The sequence below is a fragment of the Corythoichthys intestinalis genome, chromosome 6, assembly GCF_030265065.1.
Source record: "Corythoichthys intestinalis isolate RoL2023-P3 chromosome 6, ASM3026506v1, whole genome shotgun sequence".
Taxonomy (NCBI): Eukaryota; Metazoa; Chordata; class Actinopteri; order Syngnathiformes; family Syngnathidae; genus Corythoichthys; species Corythoichthys intestinalis.
Genome location: NC_080400.1, coordinates 31,729,320 through 31,752,129, shown reverse-complemented (window position 1 = coordinate 31,752,129; position 22,810 = coordinate 31,729,320). Strand labels below are relative to the sequence as shown.

The following is a 22,810-nucleotide window of genomic DNA, read 5'->3' as shown; positions in this document are numbered from 1 at the left end:
ATTAATTCTTAAGCTGTAATTAACTCGATTAAAAATTTTAATCATTTGACAGCCCTAATGAGGACACAATATTTATTAGTGTTTGATTTTGCAGGCTTTACTAAATAGTGTCATTTCTTACGCCACATTCAAACTACAGATGTTATTTAACCTAATTATACTGCATTTGTTCAGAAAACTTGGATGTATCAGTTACCTTTTTGAGTTTTCTTCGCTGAGCTACTGGAGAAGCCTTGAGCAGATTTGATGCCATTTCTTCATTCTTTTAAAGAAGTGTACAGTAGTGTGGACACAACAAGAGGGTGCTGACAACGTCCTTGAATGTTTCCAAGTGGTCAAAGGTTTAAAAAAATGACGTTTAACAGGTCTCAGAAGCAGAAATCTAATGTCCTCAAATTAGCATCCAGGTTCTCAGGAGGCTATATTAACGGAAATCGTTTTAAAGCAACCAGTTGGAATTTTAGTTGTGGCACTGAAAACAAACATTTACAGTAATTCATTCTTCATTGTTTGCACTGTGGAGGAAGTCGCACCAGGCAAGCTTTCAGATGAAGAACAGTGCCCGCTTTCTGACTCACTGGCTTTCCTCACTTCATCGTCTTCCTGCGGCGTTGGTTTCACAACCATCTGCTTGGCTCCGCAAGATAAATGTGACACTGAGATGGCTCGAGAGACCTGAGGGGAAACCAGAGCGAGTGAGAAAGATGCACGGCAGAACCATCACGTTTTAGCATGCAGTTTAGAACGTGTTTTCCATAGCGGTTATCGTAGAAAGCGGCTCCAAACAGGGAAATCAATAATTCACACCTTTCCAGTCGTTTCATGTGGGATCACACTTCTGACCTTACATTCTCTTGTAATAAAACATCCAGTTTGTCTTAGTATCTGGTTAAAAAAAGAAGCATTTGAGGCATTTTTTTCCCACCTGACTAGGACTGCCAATACATTGTATTTGCTCTTTTAACAATAGCATTCTTAGCGCACAGATGCCAAAAATCCCCGCTTGTCCTTCTTGATTTGTTTTGACACCTGCTGACTTTAAAGTATTTAAATAATATACCTTACCTACAATAGTGGGAAAGCCATACTATATAGTGACAAGCATTATTCAGACCCAGTCATACGACCACTAACTGGTAGGATGTCAGGCAAATGTTGGCTTCAACTCTGAGTGAAAAAGACAAACATAGGCCAATTTTTGCTGTCTGGCACACACGATGCGGTCACTTGGGAATAAATGCTAAAATCCAATTTACCTCGCTAATCTGGACAGATCGCTGCATTATTAGTTGCAGCCATTTGACTTGGCCTATTAATTAAGCTTGAGAACGATAAAACGATACGACCGGATATCCGCTTTTACAGGTGAGCGATACAGCTGTATTGATAGTAAAGTTACTATTCGACAGTAATCAGCCATTAAATATTCAGTGAACAGATAGTAGAGATAGAATTTGGCTATCGCGAGCACAAGAATCGGCTTCTAATGCCTAGTGCAATGCATTGCTTAAAATTAAAATAATTTAGCTTTTACTTCACATGCTGCGCTTTTGTCATTCACCACACAGCGCACTTAGATTGAGACCGCACGCATGATATAATTTGGACAAGCACTACTCACAGTCGTGGTTGCCTCAACTTCCCATGCATTTCGGCAGAACCGCTACTAGTCGCCGTCATCAGCCGATCGTCACGGGCGTGTCCTAACAACGCGAGAGCTAAAAAAACCACTGTAACGCACGCTCCGTAGCGTTTTCTTCACAGCCCAAAACGAAACTAGTAGTGGCAACAAAGCAACATGCTAAAACAATGGACAGTTCGATCACCGATGCCAGCGACGTGCAGCGATTTATTTTCAACGCACCCAGGAAAACAAAAGTCGGACTTTGAAGTGATGAAGGCAGCCAGATCTGTTCCCATGGGACAGAGCTTATGTGAAGTGTTCAGCGATACAGAGATTGTGAGTTTTTAACCCTGAAAACTAACCCATTACAATGGTGGAAAGGGCGGCATATTGTTTCCACGAAACGCAGTCTACTTAAACATGAACATGTGGATTAGTTGATCTTCCTCAAGAAAAATCTGCCCTTCAAAAAAGATATGGACAGTGATGAGGAATAAAAAAATAGGAAGCACAGGCATAAGTGAATGACTTTGCTGTGTATAAGGTTAAAATAATGATTATTGACCTGTCTGTCTAAAATGCCATGTTTTTATTCCCCCAATTATACCAGTCGTAAAGCATAATTTATTATTTATTTATGATAACACTAGCAGGTTTAACTCTTTTTTTTTTTTTTTTTTTCTGGAGCTGCTGCATGTAATTAATATTTTTTGTTTGTTTACTTACCTCTTGTGTTAAAAACACCAGGAAATACAGTAATTGAATTACTGCACTTTATTGTTGTCTGTCACTGGAGTTTTATTTTATTATCAATCCCATCCAACAAAATGACGGTCATATAGTAAGCCTTTTTTTTTTTTTCAATAAAAAGATAAAACATAACATTGGTATGAAATTTTGTTGTTTAATTTAGCTATATTAGAAATGTGGTCTTTTTTTATATGTTTAAAATACTGTACAAACACACACAACAAATGTTTACTATCGTATCGTTTTCACTCTGTATCGAACCTTGTCGTTCTTAAACTGTATCAAATCGTATCGAATCGCTCGGCCTTAAAAATGTATCATTTTATAATCGAATCTTAACCTGTGTATCTAGATGCGTATCGAATCGGCTTCATGCCAGAGATTCCCAACCCTACTATTAATCCAAGCATGTAAAGCCTTCTCATCTTGAAATAGTTCCTGTGTGAGACCCGACAATGTTTTGCCTCCCGGGAATGCCGGAACTTTCCGCCTTCCTCCTCCCCACTCCCTCCATCCTGCTCTCCTTCCTTCCTTCACTCTCCTTTTTTTTTTTTGCAAGAATGAAAAAACACCCTTCATTGATTTTCTGTTGCTTTGTGACCTAAAATAGTGTCGCTGTGTAGCAAGCTCCCTTGTGTGCTGTACTGGGAATGGAAGACCAAAAAAAAAAAAAAGGAATAAACTAGCCATATGAGTGGAAACCGAATGAAATGTGGTAAAAACCTCTGGAGCGTGTCTAGTTTTCTACCAAGGGGGGAAAAACACTCACCAAGAAGCAACATCCAGTCTGCAGGTAAAGTGAAGATCAATTCAATATCAGCCAGACTCCAAAAAATTGATGTCTATTTTGAAGAAATCAATAAAATTGCAATTCTCTTGATGATTCCCAAAGTTTCATGCGAAGCCCTTGTTACTGTTAAATCAATGTTGCAAGTTAAGTCGAGCACTCTCTAAATTTCAAACAAATACAAGAGTCAAGTCATTACTTGGGTGAAGCAAGACAACAGTTGTTAGTGATTGGTTGCCATCGTTTAGCTATCTGTGTGGGTTTTATAGTGACGAATTAAGTTAGATGGTGTTGTCATTGTTTCGTTCTCTTTTACCTGAATTGATTTTATAAAAAACTAGGGCTGTCAAACGATTAAAATTTTTAATCGAATTAATTACAGCTTAAAAATTAATTAATCGTAATTAATCGCAATTAATCGCAATTCAAACCATCTATAAAATATGCCATATTTTTCTGTAAATTATATATATATTCTGTAAAATAAATTGTTGGAATGGAAAGATAAGACACAAGATGGATATATACATTCAACATACGGTACATAAGGACTGTAGTGGGCATTTCACTCTACTGTCATTTAAATCTGTCTATGCTGTCCTCACTCCGAAGCGTCTACTTTTTCCAAAGCTAGACAGCTAGTGAACGACGCCTTAATAATCAGACTTCTTCCTTTTTCATCTGATTTATTAATAAAATGGTCTCAAACCATTGTCCTCTTTAGACCGTCGTAAAATTACAAAAAAAGTACACAAGCATTGCATTAGCAACAACGTTAGCTTAGCACGCTATACAGGTTCACTAAACATGAACAACAACGTTAGCTTAGCCCGCTATACAGGTTCACTGAACATAAACAAAAAGCATCTCATACAAAAAATATAACATTTCGCTTACTAACATAATATGTACATTCTTTACAACAACCATACTTACGGACAAATCTTGTCCAAGGATCATATAAGCACAACATTACAACGTAGGCGTCAGCCCGAGACGTCGTGCAGCCATATTGAACTGGCAAGAAAACAATAAACCATGTCGAAAAGCGACCACAAGAGTTCGCTGTCAGACAGCACAAAAAGCCTTGCTGTAAAACTTACCAAAAGGCAGAATACTGTCTGAGCGGGACATGTGCGTTAATTGCGTCAAATATTTTAACGTGATTAATTTAAAAAATTAATTACCGCCCGTTAACGCGATAATTTTGACAGCCCTATAAAAAACATATTGTGTAAGTGTCATCCTGGATCGCTACTGCAAAAATAATCTCGTAGTCTAAGACTGTGTCTCCATCTTGAAATTGCCAAAGTCTTTGTAGCTTTGACAGAATAAAATGCTGACAAAAAACCAACAGCTGAAGCATTGACACACTGCCCAAATGGGCTTTATCAACTGACTGATTCAAGAGTTTAATTTACTGCTTAGTGATTGTCAGCCTATTTCCATAAAAACGTAGTCACTTGCAGGTGTTTTTTCCAGCGGTAACCACAAGTGCACTAAAACATACGTCACACTGACATCACAGTGACAGTCCATGCAGGAGGTATTCCTACTGCAATTCCTTGTTGGAATATGAATTTTATTCTGATTCAAGTAAAAAAAAAATTTTTTAAATTGCATTATCTTATCGTTTTTCCACTCCCAGTCGAATGCCAAGTGAATCTGTACTGATTTTTGCAAGGCTTCAGTCTATTTTTTTAATGTAGTTCAAGTCAAAATGAAATCCAGCCTTTCATGATTTGTGTTTAAGCCCTTTCCACACACATATACCAAGAAGCCGCCAGGGAAGGAAGAAGCCCGCTGGCTTCTATTTGTTTTATTTTCTTATCGGCTTTCTACCTACCGCCTAGGTTAGTATTATTGATTTCCATCAACCTACTGTTACGGACCCATTGTATTATTCCCCCTTTTCCGCGATCTCGTGTATTTTTGTTTGTATTTAATAAACCCTTGAACTAGAGATGTCCGATCACGTCATTTTCAAAGTATCGGAATCGGCAAAAAAATATCGGCTATGCCTTTTTTTAATGTATATACTGTATATTTTTTAATTAAATCGTTTTCTAATTGTATTTAACATTACAGGCATAATATGTTACACTCACCCAGTCTTTAGTTTAGGCTTAAGAGTTATCAAATTTATCCCAATAACGGCGGTAATAAATTTTTTAAAAAATGGATCACGTTCAAATATTTAACGCAATTAATGCATGCGCTGCACAACCCACTCACGCATTGTCGCGCTCAATCTGTGATGGTGCCGTTTTACCTATATAGAGAGATAAAAGGCAGCGTAAGATGAGTAGAATGAAATTTGGCAGCCTTTGGAGCCTTTTTTTAGTTGTCTAAAGCCTTACAATCCCTCTCCCTACGATTAGAAATATCATGGAAAGCAATGTGGGGAAGCAAGGTAGCAACTGATCTTTTTCTTAACACCTTATGTTATTTCCCAACGCAGAGAAGATATATCAATTGGTAGCACTACGCACAGTCATGGTTCCACTTCCCATCATGCATTTGGGCATGGCTGCAGTATCACATACTGAAAGCTCAACAAATACACTAGATGGCAATATTCACAAGTCTTTCTATTCGCGGATCCCTCTCACAGAAAGAATGTTAATAATGTAAATGCCATCTAGAGGATTTATTGTCATAATAAACAAATACAGTACTAATGTATATATTCGTCTGAGTTTTATTCATTTTTTTCTTAATGCATTGCCAAAATGTATATGATCGAGAAAAATTATCGGGAATGATTGGAATGGAATCGGGAGCAAAAAAAAAGCAATCGGATCGTGAAATTTCGGGATCGGCAGATACTCAAACTAAAACGATCGGGATCGGATCGGGAGCAAAAAACATGATCGGAACAACCCTACCTTGAACGCTTCCCTCTGTTGTTTTTTGCTCTGAAGTACAACCTTGTTTCCGCAGTAGCGGACCCTAACATCGGCAAAAACATAAACCATAAATCACACATTTCCAAAGATGGACGATGGACTCTCTTCCTCGGCTCTACGATTCCGTAGCAATTTAATTTCGTTATGTTTTCAGTTTAATTTAGCTATTTTCAGCTTGCTATGTTGTTAATTGCGATATTTGTTTACCGCATTTTGTATTACTGCGAAGAAAGAGGAAATGACGATCGGCCCACCCTGATATTTACATCTTCAGCCATCGTGCGCTGACTCGGGAATTTAACGCCTAATTTCAAGCACACCGCTTCCCGGGAAAGTGCCGGACATTATACTAATTAGAGATCCATGAAATATCCACATAATCTCCGTGTCAGTCGACCCGGGAAATTGTGTTCACGTACAGGGGGGCAAATAAGTATTTAGTCAACAACTAATTGTGCAAGTTCTCCCACTTGACAATATTAGAGAGGCCTGTAATTGTCAACATGGGTAAACCTCAACCATGTGACAGAATGTGGAAACCCCCCCAGAAAATCACATTGTTTGATTTTTAAAGAATTTATTTGCAAATCATGGTGGAAAATAAGTATTTGGTCAATACCAAAAGTTCATCTCAATTCTTTGTTATATCGCCTTTGTTAGCAATAACGGAGGCCAAACATTTTCTATAACTCTTCACAAGCTTTTCACACAATGTTGCTGGTATTTTGGCCCATTCCTCCATGCAGATCTTCTCTAGAGCAGTGATGTTTTGGGACTGTCGTTGGGCCACACGGACTTTCAACTTCCTCCACAGATTTTCTATGGGGTTGAGATCTGGAGACTGGCTAGGCCACTACAGGACCTTGAAATGCTTCTTCTGAAGCCACTCCTTTGTTGCCCTGGCTGTGTGTTTGGGATCATTGTCATGCTGAAAGACTCAGCCACGTCTCATCTTCAATGCCCTTGCTAATGGAAGGAGATTTTCACTCAAAATCTCTCGATACATGGCCCCATTCATTCTTTCCTTTACACAGACCAGTCGTCCTGGTCCCTTTGCAGAATAACAGCCCCAAAGCATGATGTTTCCACCCCCATGCTTCACAGTGGGTATGGTGTTCTTCGAATGCAATTCAGTATCCTTTCTCCTCCAAACACGAGAACCTGTGTTTCTACCAAAAAGTTCTATTTTGGTTTCATCTGACCATAACACATTCTCCCAGTCCTCTTCTGGATGATCCAAATCATCATAGCGAACCGCAGACGGGCCTGGACATGAACTTTCTTCAGCAGGGGGACACGTCTGGCAGTGCAGGATTTGAGTCCCTGGCGGCGCATTGTGTTACTGATAGTAGCCTTTGTTACTGTAGTCCCAGCTCTCTGTAGGTCATTCACTAGGTCCCCCCGTGTGGTTCTGGGATTTTTGCTCCCCGTTCTTGTTATCATTTTGAGGCCACGGGGTGAGATCTTGCATGGAGCCCCAGATCGAGGGAGATTATCAGTGGTCTTGTATGTCTTCCATTTTCTAATAATTGCTCCCACAGTTGATTTCTTTACACCAAGCGTTTTACCTATTGCAGATTCAGTCTTCCCAGCCTGGTGCAGGTCTACAATTTTGTCCCTGGTGTCCTTCGACAGCTCTTTGGTCTTGGCCATAGTGGAGTTTGGAGTGTGACTGACTGAGGTTGTGGACAGGTGTCTTTTATACCGATAATGAGTTAAAACAGGTGCCATTAATACAGGTAACAAGTGGAGCCTAGTTAGACCTTGTTAGAAGAAGTCAGACCTCTTTGAGAGCTAGAAATCTTGCTTGTTTGTAGGTGACGAAATACTTATTTTCCACTCTAATTTTGAAACAAATTCTTTAAAAATCAAACAATGTGATTTTCTGTTTTTTTTTTTCACATTCTGTCTCTCATGGTTGAGGTTTACCCATGTTGACAATTACAGGCCTCTCTAATCTTTTCAAGTAGGAGAACTTGCACAATTGGTGGTTGACTAAATACTTATTTTCCCCACTGTACAAGGGCTGCACGTTTAAATCTTGTGATTTCGTAAGGGGCTTTAGTAAAATTGATGAGTTAAGTCTAACTTGGGTCATGTTGAGTCAAGTCCCTGTGACATTTGTACTTTTCTTTTTCATTGCCACCTTACAGAGGGTCTATACCAGCTGAGCGATCCACGCTGTGCCCCTCAAAGCAGTATTGAAGGACTTGAAGACGGAGAGGTAGGATGTATATTGTGTAAAATACTTATATTGATTACTAATGTAGAATCGCTTTGCGTGGGCGATAGGAGAAAAAATAACCTTGACAAATGAGCCACATGCCGATTTGCCAAGACAATATCTGATCAGATGGAGCGATTGTGTCCCGGCTTATCTTTTGTAGAATTCCAAATGTCGGACGCACGTGCTGCTGCTGGTGGTGCATGGGGGCAACATCCTGGACACAGTGGGCGGTGATCCCAGTGCTAAGGCGGGTGACGTGGCCACCCTGGCTTCTGTGCTGGACAAAGTGACACGGGCGCATTTCCAGGCCGCCACCGAGCACGTGATGATCAAATTGGTGCCGTGCCCGCCCGTGTGTGCCGAAGCCTTCTCGCTGGTGTCAAAGTGAGTGTCTCATCATGCTGGCTAGAATTTGTCACTCTACATGATGTTACTTTTTTTTTCAGCATGTCCCTTCCCATTTTCTTACAGTATTTTCTTACCCAATGACATCTGTTATTCCCAGTGTTGTCATAGATTACTTGAAAAAGTAATTTAATTAATGATTACTAATCTCGCCTCACTGTGTAATTACTTTATTATCAAATTCACTAAGTTACTTCAAAAGTAATTTATCTGTTAATTTTTACCAATTATTCTCCCGTTGCCGCCTCAACATAAGAATGGCAACAGAAAAATGTCATTGCATGTAATTGACTATCCAAAAATTGAATTTAAAGGGGAAGATCAGAAATTTTCACATAAAGCTTATTCTTTGAGCTAGCGAGGTTTAATTTGGTCGATGGAGTTGATTTCAACCACCATTGACTCGTGCTAGCTTAGCCACTCCGGAGCCCTGAAAGTAACAAATAACTGACAAACTGCATGGACGCGTGCTAGCTTAGCCACTCTGGAGCCCTGAAAGTAACAAATAACTGACAAACTGCATGGAATTTGTCGAAATCAACTCCACCGACTAATTAAACTAGGGCTGCAGCTATCGAATATTTTAGTAATCGAGTAATCGACTGAAAATTCTATCGATTAATCGAGTAATCGGATAAAACATTTTTTTTTTAGGTAAAGAGCAATTATATATCAGGCATGAAAATCTCTCACCTTTCGGCGAAATTCGCCGTTTTGAAGTCAAAAAGGGCGACCTACGTGAATTGCGTAGATCCGAGGAGAAATTCTTTTTTTTTTGGGGGGGGGGGGGGGGGGTCGGGAGGTTTTATTTAATTATTATTATGATCATCATGTGATTAACTTAGTACGTAAACTGAGCACTTAAGAACACAGTCAGCAAATCCTTCTAGATGCTTCGCTGACGAGAACCAATCATCGGCCCAAGCTGCGTTCCATTATTCCAAACGCGCGCACTCCTTACGCATGTACATGGAGTGCTCGGAGAGCCTTCGGTTGCATTGCAAAGCAGCGAAAACAAAAAGCAGGCCTTATCCACTTCGGGGCAGACCAGAGCGCAGCATACACACTTGCCTGTATTTGCCAGCAGATTGAATTTGGTGAGTAATGGTTTCATTCGTTTTCACGTTTTGCGATATAAAAAAGTTACTGCCATTCGTTGCAGCTTGCGTTGAACACTGCCAGAGCTAGCCAAATCTCCCATGAAAAAAAATAGCTCCCGTTAAATTGGCGTCAAGCTTGTGTATTTAGCGGTAATATAAACGAAGAAACACACTGTTGAGTCAAATTAAGCGGCATTCTCTCAGATGGAGGGGGCGCCTCACATCGCTCCCGTCGTCCGCCGGACACGCGTTATTTTCGGCTTGGATTTGAGCTGACGGCCGGTGTCGGCACAACAGCGGCCCGACGAGTGGTGGGAATGAGTCCTGCTTCTTCAAGCTTTTCAGAAATACAGGGATCCCTCGTTTTTCGCGGTTAATGGGGACCAGAACCCGCCGCAATAAGTGAAAACCGCGAAGTAGCACCCCAACCAACCCCCCCCCCCCCCCATTTTTTTGTGCGTGTTCAATGCATTTATTCAGATTTTACATTGGAAAAAAGATACATATATATAAGACATGTTTTTTCATTTTTTTCACCAAAGTATCATTTATAAATGGTTTTCAAGCACTTCAAAATGTAAGAATTATGATAAGTTTTAAACATGTTACTGCCCCACCGAATTATTTTTAAACAAGAATAAAGTAGTTAGAAAATGCTTGGCTTTATTAAAAGCTTCATAGTGAGTCTACTCAAACCCTCTCAGGCTTTGGTAAACGGTGATTGGCACATGTGCAAAGTTTTTATTTTTATATATATTTTTTTGTTTGACGAAACTTATTTGATTGAATAATAAAGACACAAATGTCCTAGCCAAAATGTGGCCCAAACGCAAATCATTACTTAAATGGAAAAATTTGTTTCAATCAAGAAAAATTGTTTTCAAATGCTTTTTTTGTCTCAAATTTATTATTGCAATCAAAAACATTTTTTTTTTAATTGAAGCTACTTTTTGGGATTAAAAGTATATACTGTATTTTGATTGAAGCAACTTTGTTTTTTGATTGAATAATAAAAACACAAATCTAACTCCATCGTTATTGAGTGAGAAAGAAATTAAGAAAGCTTTAAAACTAAATGCCACCGGGGAGTCTGTTTGTGCTTTTAAACATTTATATTTCATTACATAGACATGCGTCGTAGGGAAGGGAGATTGAGGGATAAAAAAAGGAGTTAGATGAGGCTGCTAAAGGCAGTGGATACCTCATCAGCTGGGTGAATAGCAGACCTGGTAAGAACAAGTTTGCAAGGATAGTCGGGTATTAAATCCAATTATAAACACAATTACAATGTTATTTTTCTATAAGATTTTTATGTCATTGCTTTATTAATCATTAGGTGCTAGAGTTGTTAAGTATGGATAATAATGAAATAATAGTTTTAAGAAAACTGTGCTGTTGGTGGCTCAGTGACCATCTGATGTGGTTTGTTCTCAGATGAACAAGTTGAGGAAGGAAGTTTTGATGCAGACGTTGAAGGAAGAAAAGAGGCAGACTGACTGAGTCACAGCCAGAAAGTGTTGATGACAGTTTTGATTTCTATTCACTGTTGCCCCCTCCCAATTAAAGTATGTCACAGTCGCAGCCAATTATTATCTAAAGCTGGTTAAAATTTAAGTTATGTTGTTTTAAGATGTATTAAATACTTGTTCATGTGCCCCTTTTGATCTACGAGCACCCACCCCTCCACCGGTCTCTGCATGGCCCTGCTGAAACACAGTGTGGGTCGACAGAGCTCAATATTTTGTTGGGGTGTACAATACAGTGTACTGGAACATATTTCCTCCACACCCTTCTCACCTTTTTAACCCCTGACCCATTTTCATGCCTGATATATATACATGAGAAAAAAATGCATTTAACCCAATCTTGAGCCATTTTCAGTCAATCAATGTCTTTATTTTCGATGTACATTGTTCAAAACAGCCAACAATTGCATCTCAGATGTGACTAGAAAAAAAATTCACTGCTTTCACTCAAAAAACTTCTAGATCTTATAAAAAAACCCAACATATTTCTTACCTAAAAATGTAATTATGCTTGATAACACACATCACTTGAAAGCTAGGTGTTTTTCCCACGTGTTTCAATTGAATTTCCATTTGTGTCAAGCTATTTTTAAGTTCTAGCTAAGTTTTAAGTTAGTCTAAACTGTAAGTACTGAGAGGATTTTGAGTTTTTGCAGTGTTCAAAATAAATGTATGATACCTGCTGTATTGGAGCACATTAGGGACCAGTGCTACTTGGTGTTTTATTCAGCAATAACTACTGAGCTAAAACTGACAGTTAACTGTATTATGTTTTAATTTTACACCCTCATCACTCTACAGCGCTGTGTTTTTACAGATTAAATAAAGCCTGTATGTAAGACACGTTAGCCACGCATCGACAGTGGTCAGAATCAATAGAAACCTAGCCCTCTGAAGGGCTAACGTTACGTGAGCGAGTGACAGTAACGTTATATTTATTAGCGCTGAGAAGTCTACTGCGGCTGTTTGCTAACGCTGCCCAGACGCGGCCGAGTCTGTCATTTCGCATGTAGTCCTAAATGCATGCGATATCTATGAGATGCATTGGACACTACCTGCTACCACACTAGCATCATGCGGGCGTAGTTTTTAGCAACGTCGGTGTAGTTTGTAGCGGCTGTTGGCTGCAGTAAGGTTTTAAATTTTTTTTTTTTTTTAATTGCTTCTTCCCCTACGCACGTGATGTCAGCGCGTTGTCCAGCATTAAAAGTAGTCCGGGCAAAACGTGATGCTTAGAGCTGGCAAAATTAAACGATTCCTCGAGGTGAATAAAAATACTCGGATCAGTTTTTAAACTCGAGTTACTTGAGTATTCGTTTCAGCCTTAAATTAAACCCCGCTAACTGAAAGAGAAAGCCTAATGTAAAAAATTCTGAATTTCGGGTTAGGGGTTAGGGTTACCAGCATGTCAGTGTTAATGTAAAACAATGCAAATTGACTGCACAATAATCAAAAATACACAAATGAATTGCGCAGTGCAATAAACACAAAGGTGGGGGCGGGTGATGATGCGCCCGCACAACCTGGAAGTGCGCCGTATACACACGCAGTCAATTTGGCCAAAAACACGACGGCAACTAAGCACTTTACACTCAAGCGGACTTACAACTCTTCCCAAAGATGCTAAACGAACATGTCACCTCACGGCATAAATGTGCTTCATGAATATGATGACTACTAATCATAGCAATGGCAAAGCTACGAATGTAATGTCATGTAGGGGTCCAACCTATCGCTGGAGCCCTCCAGAATGAAGGAAAAATACCCTCGTTCATTCATGGAAGCACACAGATCAACATTTACTCTCACATCTCAAACGGTGGCTGCTCTCGACTCGAATGTGCACGCACGCTGGTAGCCTGCCACACGCCTTTGTCAGTCCCAAAACACATCGCGCGTGTGACCCGAAACCAAAACAGGAAGTAACTGTGAGCGGTTACAATACAAACAAACACGTAGCAGGAACGTTTCTAGCATTTTCTATTCAAAATGCTCTTCGTAAATGACTACAATATTCTTCATTTCTTATGAGGCAATAACAAAATAGTAATGCACAGACACTAAGGAAACTAATCAGATTACTGGTTTGGAAAAATTTACGCATTAGATTACTCGTTACTGAACGAAAGTAATCAGATCACAGTAACGCATTGGTGACAACACTGGTTATTTCCTCCTTACATTTTTTTTTGTTTTTTAAAACAAGAGATAGATTCATGGTAGATGCATCTCTGTGGATTCGGTGCTAATTTGATGTTTGATTGCATTCACCTTTCCTTTGTGGCAGTTTTTACCAAATGGATGTGGATGGCTGGCGTCATCTCAGCTCTCGTCATGAATTATACAGCGTTGTGTCTCGTAAACTGAATTTTTTACACCACAAAACTCCTTTGTTTAATAGATTGGGGAGAGTAAAATCTCTTATGGTTATGCATTTTATTTTCTCAAGTGCTAATGATGATGTTTCACTTTTGCACTGCGTCGTTTGGTTTTAAGGCTAAGTGTCTTTTACTTGAATGGGTGCAGACAAAATGCAACTGGTGACGCAGAAGGAACAGAGGAGTTCTTTGAACTGCATATTTTCTTAATGTATGCATCACGGCCTTCAATTTTTGTGGCTTGAAACATTCAAAAATTGTTGTCAGGGTCAAGAGGGATTTATTATTTTCGTGTGATTCACTAGACCGCTTTGCAGGCAGGAGATTTTTATCCCTCGTGTTTGCTTTATTATGTTGTTTCAAGCTTTGGAGTGCGAGTGTTTGAAGACAATGTTTAGGTTTTTAAGTAGAGTTTGAAGTCAGCATTAAAGCCTTTTTGGCTTCGAAGCATTTCTTTGGTTTCCTTAAGCTTTTCACCCTGCCATCCAGAAGGGTTTTTCTTCTTCTGGGATCCATTCTTCCCATTCCATGAAGCTTGCCAGCACATCGTGGCTGCATAAAAACCCAACCAATAAACAAGTAATCTCAAACTACTTCAAGTTCACCTAGGTTCAAACTAGAGACGATGGTGGGACGATCCGCTTTAGTCACGATCTGATCCGTATCCCTATACTTGTGTGGCGATCTGATGCATATTGCGATACTTCAACTATGTCAACATATTACCTTTTAAAATTTATATAAAAACACTTCCCAATTAGCTAACGTCACTGCAGCGTTATAAATAGTGTTATCTAATATGAAAGTGTTGCTCAGGTGGGCATGTCGAACCAAATTTGGCTGACGTGACATAAACACAAACATCGAAGGAACAGACGGGAAGCCGTCGCTGGCTAATTTCCACGTGTTGAGGCCGACAGCTCGGCTGCCAAAAAATGGCACGGAGGTGGCGTTGGCAAAAAGTTTCTCACAAGTGCGCCGCTTTGCGTGTGATTCTAAATGGTGTAGTGTAGGGCACCCCCGTGGTGACTCCTCCGAGCTTGTTCTGTTGTCGGAGACAGCTTGTTGCTCCCCTCAGAGACCTGCAATTATTGTCTTATTAGACACGGGAGCTACTGAAGATAACCTGTCACAACAGTACATAACTCTGCTTCCATACGCAAACATGCACACTAGGATGAGGGATGGAGTAAATATTCATTGTGATAGTCTTTATATTAGGGTTTTAAGTCAAGATTAGGTAAAGATTGTTAAATAGTGTTTTGAATCTTCATTCACTGTTTTAGATTTGTGTTTCAAAGCAGTCAGGGTTGCAAGTACCGTTTATAGAAGGGATTATGGTTACATATTACAGGTAATGTCCGGGTTACGAACGAGTTTCGTTCCTAGGCTAGCAATGCAACCCGAATTTCCGTGTAAATTGGAATTAACCCTTTAAGTACCTGTAAATACAAAATAACTGTCCAAAAACATGTATTTTGTGTCATAATAATGAGATCAAGAATAAAAAAATAAGATACTGTTAGGTATGTTATGTAAAATGCCATTTTACTGAATGACTATTTAGGTTTAAAAAAAAAATATTTGGGCTTTACTCGCGATAGGGTCGCTTTGCTGAGGGAAAAGTGCGCTGTGGAAAGAGTAGGGAAGCGAGAGAGGGGGGGATATCATGGCCGCTTAGGTCGCCTCTCTTACAGCGAGCCCGACCTCCAAACTCAAAAAAACGGATCGGGACTTGCAAGATCAGTCGATTCTAGAGGAGAAGCAGCAGCAGCAGCAGCATAAGAACAAAGAAGTGGAAAGTCAGAAAAAGGCGCATTGTCGGCGGTCAGAGGAGAACCGGAGGTTGGGGCGGGCGTCATGACGCTCCCAAGCAGAAAAGGGCGCTTCTCGGGCAGACACATGAGAACCGGAGATGACAGCGGGTGGGATCTGTCGCCGTTTAGGAACTGCAGGACGGCGGCGACACTTTTCAGGGAGGAGGCATGGCAAGAACTAGGTACTGTTTACTAGAGGAGTTCCAAAAAATCGATTATTACATGCATCACGATTCGACACGTGACAATTCGATTACGATTCATAAAGGTTAAAAAACGATGATTTTCACTCATAACTTTATGACAGCCGCTTGTAGCGGAACGAAATTCAAGGCATGTCTGCCGCCCGGACATCGTTAACTGACGCGAGCAGAACATTATGAGGGATGCTCCCAGTTACTGGGAGAGAGATTTACTCCTTTTTAAAAGACTGGAAAATAAATTTGTGTATGAGACAGGCAGGTACAGGAGCGCGACCCAGCAGTCGCGCTTTTGTGCACAAGTGATTTTTTTAGAGCGAGAGGGGAAGAGAGATAGTTTGTTGCTCCTTGTCTTTCAGGTGTCCAGCAGTAGTTTTAAGGCATTTCAATTGAAAAATGTCCTGAGTGTGTTGCGAAGACCTGTGTGCGTCTATAAGAGGTGAGTACACAAACCCTCTGTCAGGTAGTGCGGGGCAGGCAGGTGGTGTGTGGACCCAAATACAGGGAAAGGGAGGCGAGGCAGGTAGACGGTGCAAAAACGATTTAATTAAGGCCAGCAAAAACAAAGTATCGACGAATAATGTGGAGATCCCTAAAAATGCAGCAAACAAAACTCAGGTCACTAACAAAGGCTGGGTATCAGAAACTTACTGAGGCGAAAACTAGTGATGGGTCCAGTGCAGTGTTGGGAGTAACGCCGTTATAAATAACGCCGTTACATAACGGTGTTATTTTTACAGTAACGGGGTAACCTAACTAGTTACTTTTTCCGCCGTTACAACGCCGTTACCGTTACTGACGGTCAAAAGCGGTGCGTTACTTACTCTGAATAAATTGAAGAAACTACCAGCCGTGTCGAGCCGACTCTCTGTTCTGTTGATTTGTCATGCAAGACTTGGGGTGCGTTCAGGTTCGAGAATAGCGCACGTACTTCTGACTCCAAGCTGTTTGTCCCTGCTCATTCAATTAGACAATGCTTTCCAAAGTTTGGTAACGTTTCTGTGTTTGCTACACCTGATGCTAGCCTCGTTCACATCTCCCACTGTCAGCCAGCAATAATTCTGCTTCCATCTTGAGGACGGCAGACGCTTTGAAGGTGACGTGAATTGTCGGGAAGCGAGCCTACCTAAAGCCGGTAACACACCAGCAACGTGAACGTCGCGTCAACGATCTCGCCGCAATTACGCTTCGGAACGCGGCCGCTAAAGTCAATCAGCCAATGCACACCAGTCGCAGTGCGTCTGCGTGTTAGACACGGCCCAGAAGCGCTAAACGCGACGCACGCGAAAAGAACAGCAGAGTTTGATTTTTGACTCGAGACGCGGCCCCCCTGCGTCAATACTACTAGGTAGGATCGGGCAGGCCGGAAGTCACTCGTGTAAAAATACGGTGGATCCGGTCGATTTTCAAAATAATATGCAATCGTAACTTACAATATAAATAAAATAAATTGAAATGAGCTAAAACACCTGTAATTAATACGAATGATACACAAATCCTGCTACACAATTAAATTTACTAATTTCTGCGTGGTGCTTTAACTTGAGAAAAAACATCAGTAAAGCTTAGAAAAATGCTACTAAGAAAAAAAATGATTGAGGCATTTAATTTGTAAAATACATGTTAAAATCTTTGTCATTGGGATTGCTTTTTGCTTTAGCACGACTTCTTTTTTCTTCTTTCTTTCAAAAAGAAAGCTAGCCAATACGCGGGGTCTGAAAGGCAAAGTGTTGTTGTTTTATTACCTTTAAATACCCGCTATTCTCGCGCGATCTTGCAATCCTCGCGTGAACCGATCGAGCTGCTCCACAAACGTGCTGCTCGTGAAACGTGTCCTACGGAAATTGTCGCCGAGCGTCACGGGTGCGTTATTGCGGCGGGATCGTTGACGCGATGTTGACATTGCTGGTGTGTTACCAAATGCAGCCCTTCGAGAGATGCGATGGAAGTGATTGTGATTGGCTGAGGGTTAGAGTCATGTGTCGTGGTAAGCCAATCAGAGCCGGTGATTTCACAAGCAAACCGGAACAGCGCGTGCGGCAAACACACACACGCAAAACAGATGCACAGGGTCGCGATGGCAGAGCATTCAGAAGAAAAATTGTCCTTTAAGAGGTGGAGATATAGACACTATTTCAAGTTTGTCGAAATTAAAGGAAAGAACCTGCATGTAATGTGTAATTTATGTCCCGGGGCAAAGCTTTTGTCGACATCCGTGGTAAGCAATTCAAATCTGCTGAAGCACCTAACAAGTTAACTACCTGTCTGTTCTTCTCTATTCCACTGACTCAAATACTGCTCAGAAAATTTCAAATTCTTTGACATACAACAAGTTCTTTTTAAAGCAACGGAAATAGTTACTTTCCCTGGTAACTAGTTACTTTTACTATAGAGTAATTCAGTTACTAACTCAGTTACTTTTTGGAAGAAGTAGTGACTAATGTAACTAATTACTTTTTTAAAGTAACGTGCCCAACACTGGTCCAGTGATATAGATGCGCCGGCGCGCGCGCCGAGCTCATGGAGCAACCCCTGCGTCGGTGCGCGTATCGCTACAAGAAAATCACGTGACCGATGCATGAACTCATTGAACTGTGTCGACACAGTCATGACGCGGCAAACTGGATCAAAAGGAAGCGCGTCTGTCAACGCGATGGAGCTGCTGAAACAATCCACATCTCACGTTACTTCCTCGTTGTCCACATGCTGTGGAAATGGACGTAACACAGGGAAAACGCACTTGCCATCTTCCATTCAAAATACAACTAATCTTAAGATAACGCTTACACGTCGTTTGCGGTGCGTGGAAATATCCCTTTCGATGCCTTGAAGAAGCCTCGTTGGCATCTAATCTGCTAGCTTAGTGGTCAGAGCACTCACCGTTTGTCCTCGACACGATGTGCGCGCGGGTTTGAGTCCAGGTCTGAACGTGTTGAACGGGTCGCATGGTTCCAAGAAAACCTTTTATATTATTAATGTTATTTTTTTGTACGTGAAATGTCGCATTTGTACTTTCAACCTGTCATATACAAACAGTAGCCACCTCCTCAATGCTGAAGCATTATTGGACCAAGCATGAGAATGAAGTTTCTGATAATCTAATAATTCCTTTGCTTTCCCACAGTAGCTTTTTTGGTCATTTATTAGAAATCGGTAATTAAGCTATAATTTATTTTTGTCATTTCAATTTTTTTCTGATGGGTTATGGTAGCACGTAGATGACGATGTGGGGAGTGAAGGAGGCAATGCAACTGCAGATGAAATTGCAAAAGTGCAACGATGCATGGCTGAGCCGAACATGGCACGCAATGCAGATTTTCTTCAGTACTGGAGGAGCCAATGAACATCTTATCCAAACCTCTTTCAACTGGCTAAGAAATTCTTGTACATGCTGGCATCGTTGGTTCCATGCGAGTGTGTGTTGTCCACAGCAGGTGAAATTGCTTGTTTAAAAAAAAAAAAAAAAAGGAACCGACTAAATTTTAAACATTAAAAAAAACTATGTTTTTGAATAAAATTTTATCAGAACAAAAAGTCCACTAGCATCCTCATTCGCCCATTCATTATTACTTACATTTTCACACTATAATATATGTTCAAATAATTTAAAGATATGGAATAATGCAATATGAATGCAAAGACTTAAATGATTTGATTTTACATGCTATGTCATCAATTCAGTATCAGTCTGTCAAGTGGGCTGCCTGTAGGGATTTTTTATGTCCAGCAGGTGTCAGTATTCAATGACACAGTATCCACACTGTGTCAACACAGTGTGTCACTGTGTTGACACGCTTCATGAGGTCTCACGGACCCATCACTAGCGAACACGAGGGCTTGGACAGGACTTGAAAGTGACGTTGACATAGACCTTGACGGAGACATTGAAAATGACGCAACAAGGAGTGAAAAGAAACTGGGTGCTTATATACACACATGCAGACAAGGGGTAACGAGACAACGAGGAACAGCTGGGCAATACAGGAGGACTCACTAGGAGCAGGCAAAACAGGTGAAATCAATGGGTAATCACAGGGACAAGTCACACTAGGAAAAAACCAACACAAAACCTAACACCCTCTTGTTCTGTTTAGCCTTTATTGTTGTTGTTTTTGAGATGTTAATAGTTAGCGGCGAGCACTAAGCTAATTAGCTAATTCGCTAACATGTATTTCATATGCAAAACGTGTAAAACCATGATTAAGTACAGCGGTAAGACTACAAACATGCGAAATAGTACAGAAATCTGTTGTTGCGGGAGAGAGAGGGAGAGAAGACAGTGCGCGCGCTGTAATGAGTGTGTGTGCCGGTGTCAAAAGCAGTTGTGATTTTCACCTGTCACTCCAAGAGTTACACAAGGGAGGTAACACTGTGAAAACAGAATATATTGGTTAAAAGAAGTCTTATTTCTAAAGACACTTTGTTTGAGTCCAGAAAATGTGGAATTCATTCCACCAGTGTAAATTTGAAACAGCTATTTTTTTTGCACCTTCTTGTGAAAAATAAATAAATAAAAAAGCAGCTTAAGGGCAGCTTTTTGTTGCATGGGCATGTTTCCATCTTTCCTGTTGAATTATAAGGATATTTTAAATAAATATTGGACATAAATTTGTCTGGCTACTTAATTAATCAGTACTGTACGATGCATCGATAATCGTGATAATCACGATAACCGCGATCATCGTCAACCCCGTGATCATCGTTCAAAAATCGAATCCTAGCACCCTGAATCGTAATCGTGGGGTGCCTAAGATGGCACACCCCTACTGTTTAAAGTGCATGTGACACGAAAAAGCATGTTTATTTCATAATACACGCGGTATTTTATGCTTCTGAACAGGGGTCGCGTTAACCGAATATTTTCCGTCGTTGACCGGTTTTTTAAAACAGTGACGAAAAAAACTAAAGTCCATCCGTCATTTTGACAGGTTGCAATTCACACCCCAGACCACAGGGTGGCGAGTGAGCATATTAATTAGCTATTGTCTCTCTTGATGCATGACGTCGTTGGCCTTACTCGGAAAAATGTCAAGGCAACTGAGTGTTTGCCTGGCACGGCCAGACTGTTCTCCCTGTATTTTTCAAACACTGAGAGAAAAGTCTGGGACACAGCCTCTCGAGTAGGTACAAAATCAATCGACAAATCAGATTTGTTTATTTGCGTGACGTGTTCTTCACGAGCAACGTCACTCTTGCGCGCCGAAAGTCATCTCTACAACAACACGGAAGGCGGGAGAGCCGAGAATATGTTCCAATCCACGGTAAATTCAGTTTTAAATGAGCTAAAACACATCGACACGAGACATTGACAACAGTCTGTCTCGCGCTAGCCATGTTGAATAAACTCCGTTCTCCTCGTATGTTTACTTCCGCGCGCAAGTCCCTCGTCCTGCCCTCGTCGCTTTGCTAACGGCACGTCTGCCCGTCGCTGATTGGTGCACTCCGCTGTCTGTCTGCCTCTTGTTAAGCTTGTTCGGACAGAATATTAATTAAAAATGAATGAAAACTAAATACTATTGAATATGTCATTATTATCATTTTAAAAATGTAAGTGACAGGTAAAAATAGATTATGACTGGATTTTTATGACACTGTCAGTCAAAATGACAGACAACGAAAAAGTCTAGCGCAACCTCTGCTCCTGAATGATATGGACCGCTTGGATGTGTGCGGTAGCGATCGCTATATTTATTGAAATATGAAAATGAAAATGAGTGACTTCCGGCTTCGGTCTTGCATTGAGGAGGAGGGCGCTGTGACGTGTACGGGAGAAGGCGTCCTCTTCACTATACAGCGTACTGTTGTGTATGAGGACGAAGGATTCAGCTGATTTTGCAGATTAATACGTTTATTTTTCGCACCACGCCAGCCAAACGGCTGCAGAAAAATCATTCTGTATGAGGGAGAGGCGTATGCGCCTTTTTGGAGTTTCAAAAAGTTCCCATTCACCGTGGATATTGGCCAAAACAAGCCCGACTACTGTGGGACCATTGGACTTACGAGGAAGTGAGTAAACATCTTGTTTTGTATTATGTCAAATATTAATACAGCTATTACAAAGTAAACACTACAAACTTTCTTTAAATAAAGGACTACTTACGTTTGATCATTGATAGGCATGTAAAAAGCTCTCCTCGTGCACATTAGCTGCACATTAACTGTACAACAACTGCAGCCGCCCTCCTCCGGGGAACGAACTGTAAAGTGCTCTCCGCCGGGCAGTTTGCCGATCCGCAAAGACAATCGACAACCCAGTCGTCGTGTCAAATAATCCGGGCTAGTTATGTGTGATTTTCCGCTTCGAAGACTTTGAAACATCACTCGGTTCGGGTTAGCATGTCGGCTAGCTGTCACGCCTCTTGGTTTGTTTACAATCTCCAAAGCCGGGGAAGGGAAATGACATATGTCCGATTTAGGTGTCATAAAATATCGATCGGGAGGTTCGACAGTAAAGGTGAAGTCGACAGTTTTGACCATTATGGAGTAATTTTGCCATGTCGTCCTGAATAAATGCATTTTTAGTCTTTCATATTCCATTTAGCACAAGACTGTTATTTGTCATGACCATGCCATTTATTTAGCAATTGTGGAAAATACTTGGATAAAAAGAATATCCTGTAAAAATATTGAAGTAAAGAGACAGAAACAATGACATTTTGCAGCTCTCTTTGTCGCGTTTTCCTCATTGTGAATAGTTCCCCCTCGACGGGCTGACTGGTCCTTCTCAAGCCATTTATATACTGTAGCTAGTGGGGAAAAATACTTGGATAAAAAGAATATCCTTTAAAAATATTGGAGTAGAGAGACTGAAACAATGACATTTTGCGGCTCTCTTCGTCGCGTTTTCCTCGTTCTGAATAATTCCCCCTCAATGGGCTGAATAGTAAAACCGAAGAGCCCAGTCTCCCGCTGACGTCATCCACCTGTTGGGGACGCTAAAGCCCTATAATAGTAGGCGTGGCTAACCGGCAGATTAAAAGACTAATTTCTCGTCATCTGCGCTTTGCTAAATTGTTACAGTCGAATCGTCTCAAAATATGATTCTAATTCACATAATAATGCCATTTAAGACTTTTTTTTTCTCATT

General features: G+C 40.7%; 1 protein-coding gene across 1 annotated transcript in view; it reads left to right on the top strand.

Annotated features, from left to right (window-relative positions):
• The window catches only part of pitpnm3 (PITPNM family member 3), a 166,693-nt gene that overhangs the window by 61,522 nt on the left and 82,361 nt on the right, over positions 1-22,810 (top strand). The window contains exons 4-5 of the mRNA XM_057838597.1: positions 8,224-8,294; positions 8,458-8,681. Coding sequence (XP_057694580.1) covers positions 8,224-8,294; positions 8,458-8,681 — 295 coding nt within the window. The remainder of the gene's footprint in view (positions 1-8,223; positions 8,295-8,457; positions 8,682-22,810) is intronic.